We start from the raw sequence: 6,605 nt of genomic DNA on the forward strand, positions 1-6,605 counted from the left end.
AGCAAAAGTAATTTTTATTTTTTTTTTAAAGATAACACTGCTTTCTGCCTCTAGAGCTATTTGGGCTCTCCCACAACAAAGCTAGAGGGGAGGCAGGATTTGGCTGAGTATGTGTGGCACTTGTGTCTCTGAAGGATGACATTGGCACTGTAACCTCCTAAATACCAAAATTCAGGGAAGAAACTGGGTTATTTACTGATCTATTAAGACCTAGTGACACTCACTTTCTTTTAGTGGGGATACCATTGGGGCTTGGAAATAGTTTCTTTCTGTTGTAATTGTCTCAGTCCCAAGTGCTGAGTAATAGATTTTTCCTTTACTATTGGCAAAACGTTTAAGGATGTGAAGATTATTATGTAAATATATGGGGTTTTGCAATCTCAAGTGAAACAAATGACCTGGTACTAAGTAAGGAAGAGGCCTTGGGATAGGTCTGTCTGCAGAGGTGTCTGTAGTATTAGTTTCTTTTATATTCAAATTATTTAACTTGTCCCCTAGAGAAAGATTAATTTAGCTGTAAAATGTCAACACTAATGCTATCAAAAGCACAGTGTAACAATGGGAATGGTCCATCTTCATTTTCCAGTTCCAGCTCAGTGATTTTAGCCATATTGCATTAAAAAGTTCCAAGTCTTAAGAAGTGACCATTTTTCTTTCCTCTCCAAACTTTGGACTACTTTTTAAGTGAGAGCTGCCAGCTGTGGTTTGAATCTTGGACTGACTGGAGACTATAACATTTGTTTTCTTTTAGTCTCATGGACATAGTTGAACTTAGGCACCAAGAATAAAAAAGAGCAGCTTATTAGCCACTAAGCTACCTGGCTGCCTCCGTTGCATTTTTAAACCATTGCACTATTCTCCGTTTGTGGTTGAGCACCAAATGGCTTTCAGAAAGCGCGCTTCCCCCCCCCCCACCCCAAAAGGTTGCACAGAACAATTTAGAGAGCAAATTCAGCCCTCTAATAGGAGTTTTACTTTATCTATTTTATTTCACAGGCATTTGTTTCTTACTCAGGCAGCTGGTTCGCAAGATGAATTTCCTAAGGATGAAATGAACGAAGCAGAGTATAGAGAGTATGCAGGTAATGCACGTGCCAGCAGCCTATAAGAACTGAGAAGTTACTGAAAGTTTATATACTTTTTATTTCTTAAGTTTTTTTATCAGACTGCCTGTTTGACATGGCGAACACTTCATTTCCCAGTTAATTGCAGCCACCACAGAAATGGTGGACTGTAGTTTGCATTAAGAAGGCGAAACGACAATCTACCTGCAAGAGAGTTTTAAAATTGAAATTGGTCTTTAGATTGTTGAATGTAATTACTCATATAGAGCTAACCTGGAATGCGGTTAGCAGTATCGGCCATCTTTTATGAAGACATGATTCATATCTTAATCAGTTCTTTACTGATCTATATCATCATAACTTCATCGTATCTTGTCCCTGAGAGGACACTCTTGAACTCTACACTGGCTTTTCACCTGAAGTGTACATGCACTTCACGTTACAATCATTCAGCTCATAGAGATACACTGGAGTTAAATTATAAATAAATTCCTAGCAAGAGCAGATGAAGTTGTATGGAGCTCAGCCTGAACTGAAAATCTTGGTATTTTGGGCTTGAATTTTGGGCTGAACCTCCATCTGTTCTGGTAGGTGTACTCAGGGAAAGGATACACCATTAGGCAAGAAGGATTATATGAGTGTGCTTATCCATTCAGGGTGGTTTGTATGGATTCCTTAATATCCATATTTTATGTACTCACTTTGTGTGAGTAGAAGAAAGAGTGGAAAAAAAGGACAAAATTATACTGAAGAGGTAACTTCCTGAAATTGAAGTTATACAGTTACAGATACATGAACAAGTCTGTTGAAGTTCCAGCCATAGCTGTGCCTTTCTGGAACCATCAGGCATCATCAAACATGTTGACTAAGACTTCTGAATTAGATATATGTTTACTTTGAACAGTTCAGCTCTATTAACTTTGCTAAACCTTTACAATAGTTACTGGGAGGAGTAGGTTTTGTCCAGTAATCTGGGGTCAAGTCACTGTCCCAGGCAAACACAGAACTCGACAGTTCATGTCTGGAATTCTCTATCATCCTGAAAATTAGTCAGCTGCAGATGTGAGCTCTTCTGGGGAGCTGTAAGTCGACTAGCTGTGTTTCAGGAACTCGTATGTATGTACATATAGAGATACATATGTGGATATTGAAAAGGTTTTTTTTCTTGGTTTTGCTGTCTTTCCTATTTTTTTTAACTATTGCTGGCTATATAGGATTTAAGTTGAACTGGTAAAAGTTGATTTATTTTTTTTTTTCCCCTGCCCCATCCCACAGACCCATTACCCCTAACTTCCAATCAGTGTCAGTCCCCGATCTTGATCAGAAATGGTGAGCTGAAATAAACATAGAAAAATCAGTGAGCAAAATGAACATTTGGCTTGGATTGCCAATTAAAAATCTTACCAAGCTGTTCATTACACCACAGTGGCCAAGCCACATTAAAGATCACAGGCATATATACCGAATACTAATTCTGATCTTCATAAAGCTTAGCAATTACATACACATCTTTGTTAATCTCTTTAAAAAGCAAAAGCAGATGGAGATGAAAGCCTCAGAAGTGCCACAGTCCCCTGTCAGAAAAATAAGGACTTTGCAAAGAGTCAGTCTAAAACAGAAAATAAGAAACCTAAAGACAGTGATGAGGAGCTGTGGGGAAAGTCTTTCACTCCAACTCTTGACAGCTTGTTGTATGAAGACAAAAAAGTTTTCCAGGTATGAGTTAAAGTAACTGGAGTCTTTCACTGACACAAATATATTTCAGGTTGGAGCATGAGCTACTGCCAGGAGTGTTCTACTCTCAGTGGTGTTATAGCAGAAAAAACACCAATGTCTTTTACCTAGTGCACAATCCAGATCTTAATCACAGGGTGCTGTCTGAGATGGTGAGGACACTCCCTGTCCTTCAGATGCCAGAAGACTGTAGGCTCTGCCATGCAGGCCAGCCTCACGTAGGTGTGTTGGATGCCTTAGGACATTTCCAACAGCACGAGACACATTGTTTTGGCAACTGAATGGTGTCGTAGAAATCGGCAGCCGTGAGTATCAGGATGAAATTCCCCCTAGAAAGAATTCTGTGTCACCCAGTGACAGTTTTCTGTGGTACTGCTCAGACTTGTTGGCTTGGATGCTGGTTCTTTAGAATTTATGTTTCACAGTAGCATTAAAGGATCAATAAGTAATTTATTCCTTCAACAGAAAGCCAAGACGAATATATTCCTGGGTGCAAAATAGAGGGGTTGAGGAAATAAAAAGGTACAGGTTATATGTAGGTAGACAGAGTTTGCGTGGTTCTCGAAAGAGGTGGTGGCACCTGCTTCAGGAGATCCTCAGCTGCAGAAAGATGTTTTCTGGAAGCCTTTGATACTACACTCTTGAGTTACGAAAACTTGAATACACTAATAAACTGATTTCTCTCAGAAAATATATGACTCTACATCATCTATTTCTACTGCAAATTAAAGATGATGATATAGACATGGCACAGACTGCGGGGCTTGCTGTGTAGAGATACTTCTCCATAATGTTTCTCTGCTCTTCAATATTTTATTCAATCATACTCAATAATGAGTTTAAAAAACAAAATTCCTAAACCCAACAACTCATTATTTTTTTAGAAATTTGGCCTTAGTTTGATTAATACCCTGCAACTTCTGTTCAGAGAAGTCACCCTGCTGCCTTGATCAGAGACTAACTTAAGGAGCACCTCTGTCCTGAAGAGTCATTACAGAGAAAAGCTGAACATTGAACCAAAAACATTCTGTCCAGGTGTTTGTTGCCTTGGGAGAGGAAGAGTAGCTTTACTTCTTTCTTCCTGCTGTTGGCACTGCAGAGCCCACCTCACTGAGGTCCATAGGTGCTGCTGACATTCTTGTACTTCCCAAGAACGAAGGTGTAACTACAGACAGCGGAGCTGCACTGACAACTATTAAGACAGCATTTATTAAGTAGAAGGGATTCAAGAGCTTGCACTGTAGGGTTCCTTCTCCTGTCCCCCTGGCCTTGGCTGAACAGTCCTGCTCCTGCCTTAGGGAACCCGTAGTGCACATCAGCCTCTTCTGTAGCTGATTCATTTACTACCCCAGCAGAAAAACTTGCTTTTTTTTTTTTTTTTTTCTCCTCTTGAATTAGTTTTCTGTTGGGTTAGTCAACCAAATTGACCCAGAGGTTTGGAGGTGGCCAGAACCAGCGCAGATGTGGTGGAAGCACATGGCTGGACTTGAACCTCTCTCTTTTGGCAGTGGTGAGCTGTTGGATTAGTTAATTCTTCTCACAGAACTAACTTGGGAGTAGAATTTGGTTTGCAGAGAAAGTGTTACTGGTGAAAACACACAGAAAAAGGAAAGGGCAGCAGGGCTGCAGCCTCCTAAGATGAGCTGGCTTGTAAAGCGAGCCCGTTGACAGCGACATTACCAAACACAGCAACCCTAGGGCAGCATCTTTACAGTTCCTTTTAAAAGGAAAGTTGCTGAGTTCTTTTTAAGAACTGTTGCTTTTCTGTGTAATTGCAGAATAATAATATTCTTTCTTCTTAAGGACTACTTAAAGCGGGTCCCTCTGGAGACAAATCTAATGTGTGTCGTTGGAAGAGCCATGCCTATTCACAAAGAACCAGAAGAAATGCCAGGCAGGAGCCACACAGAAGATGGCGTTACTGGTAAATCAGGCAGGCACATCACAGCTCAGATGATCAAGGCCTTATCTAAAGACAAGGTTGGTTAAAAATAGACAAACCAACACAGAAATGTAACACTGTCAGTTCATTAAAGCATTTGCTCTGTTCTTCAAGGAGCGTGTGGCTCTGTGCTTTGTGGAAACTATTTTTGACTGTCTGAATCATGATTTACATGTATAAGTTTCATGAGAGGTGGGTCTGTGTGCAGGTGGTTAATTGAAAGGTTGCTTTCCCTACCATTGTGACAACTCTTGTGCACTTTTTGAGCTTCTCAGTCCACGTAGCTGCACATAGATCTAATCAAGATTCTGAGTTAATATTTAGTTTTTGTGGTCCTCACTTGCAATCTGTCAAATATGTAATTCCCTCTTGATCAGACACTGAAGGGGTAAATGTGGGCTGACATAAAATGTAACAAAATACTTAACACTCTGTGAAAGCAGAATCTAATTTATCCAAGCATAATTCAACTGTTGCTAGACACTGAATGTTTGAATGCATTTCATCTGCCTCCATAACCAAAATTTAAGTGAAAAAAATTTAAAAAAAAAAGAGCATATAAATAATCAGTCTTAAATACTTATTTTTTCTTTTTACAGCTGGCCAAATACATTGCGTGACCCTGTATCTTTGTTTCGTGGCTAGTCTCCATGAACACCTTTCTTAGTGCATTGGTCCAGTGGGTCTCTCCGCACCCTCGTTGCACATCCTGGACACCCCCCCAGGAGAACACAACGCAGTTACCTCCCACAGGCACAGGAGGCTTCTGACCTATCCATTGCCTATTTAGAAACTTGTAAAAGCATCGAATAATCTGATGTAAACCCTTCAGCTGCTTGATATAAAGCTTTTAAAAAAAACTTAAAACATTTTACACAACCTGCATCTGTGCAGTGGGTCTCACTTTATCCTGTACTTCTGTGCAAACATTTTTCATTTTTGAGCGAGCTCAGATGTTCCTACCCAGCAGGTGTCTTCTTGAGTTGCAGAGGAGTCCAAGGCTGGGCTCCACTGCCTGCAGCTCAGAAACGGGGCTCACAAGAGACCTGGAGAGGTAGGAGCCTTCACCTCAGACCGAACCTCACTTGTGTTGCCATGTGGTAAACAGCCAGATGAGCTGGGACGTGCTCTTGCTGTAACCCAGCTGAGTTCCCACAAGGCTGAGGTCTCCCCTAGAGAGCGGGGATGGGTATTTGCGAGGTGCTAACTCAGTGCAGCAGCAGCAGCCTCCCCTCGGCTAGGCCGCTCGCTTTGAGTGAAGTGCAAGCCCCATGAAATGGCTTACTTGAAAGAGAGATTAGTTCTGCTTGGTGATTAGTTTAGCTTTTCACTCAGTCACAGAATTAGAATATGGCTTATGCTGAACAGCTTTTCAGTTAAAGAAAAGCCTCTCCTCCTTCCCACCACCCCCCAGAGGGCATTTCCAGTTCCTAGTGAGGTAATTGTAGGGCCCATCTCTAGGCTTCTCCTTGCTTATGCCCATAACGCATCCACCACGTGTAGGACATATGGCAGGACAACACAAACACGTACCTTAGAAAAAAAGAAACTTCGCCTCTTCAAGTCACTGTTGAGCCTTTTACCGTAAATGCCTGTGTGGGTGAGAGGGAGTTAAAAAGAAATCTGAAACATGCTAATTAGGGTACAAGCCACAGGCAGCCTGCACAAGCCAGGAGCAACAGCCTGTAGCAAAACATATTTAGTGAAGTGTCCCAAATCCCCTTGATTTCTATAGGATTAGCATTAAGGCCAGTGTGAGGCTTTTATGCAGAGAAAGCTAGGTCTTCAGCATATGAGGCATCTGGGTTTGATAATTTTGCTTCTGGCAAAATCTCTCAGCAATGAACAACATGTTGTAAAACAGA

General features: G+C 41.2%; 1 protein-coding gene across 1 annotated transcript in view; it reads left to right on the forward strand.

Annotated features, from left to right (window-relative positions):
• Positions 1-5,545, forward strand: part of CCDC83 (coiled-coil domain containing 83) — a 21,527-nt gene extending 15,982 nt beyond the window's left edge. Inside the window, exons 10-13 of the mRNA XM_074901600.1 lie at positions 997-1,082; positions 2,596-2,780; positions 4,602-4,778; positions 5,340-5,545. Of these exons, the coding sequence (XP_074757701.1) occupies positions 997-1,082; positions 2,596-2,780; positions 4,602-4,778; positions 5,340-5,360 (469 nt within the window). The 3' untranslated portion in view covers positions 5,361-5,545. The remainder of the gene's footprint in view (positions 1-996; positions 1,083-2,595; positions 2,781-4,601; positions 4,779-5,339) is intronic.
• Positions 5,546-6,605: the final 1,060 nt, after the last annotated feature.

The sequence above is a fragment of the Athene noctua genome, chromosome 1 (assembly GCF_965140245.1).
Source record: "Athene noctua chromosome 1, bAthNoc1.hap1.1, whole genome shotgun sequence".
In the NCBI taxonomy this organism is placed as follows: Eukaryota; Metazoa; Chordata; class Aves; order Strigiformes; family Strigidae; genus Athene; species Athene noctua.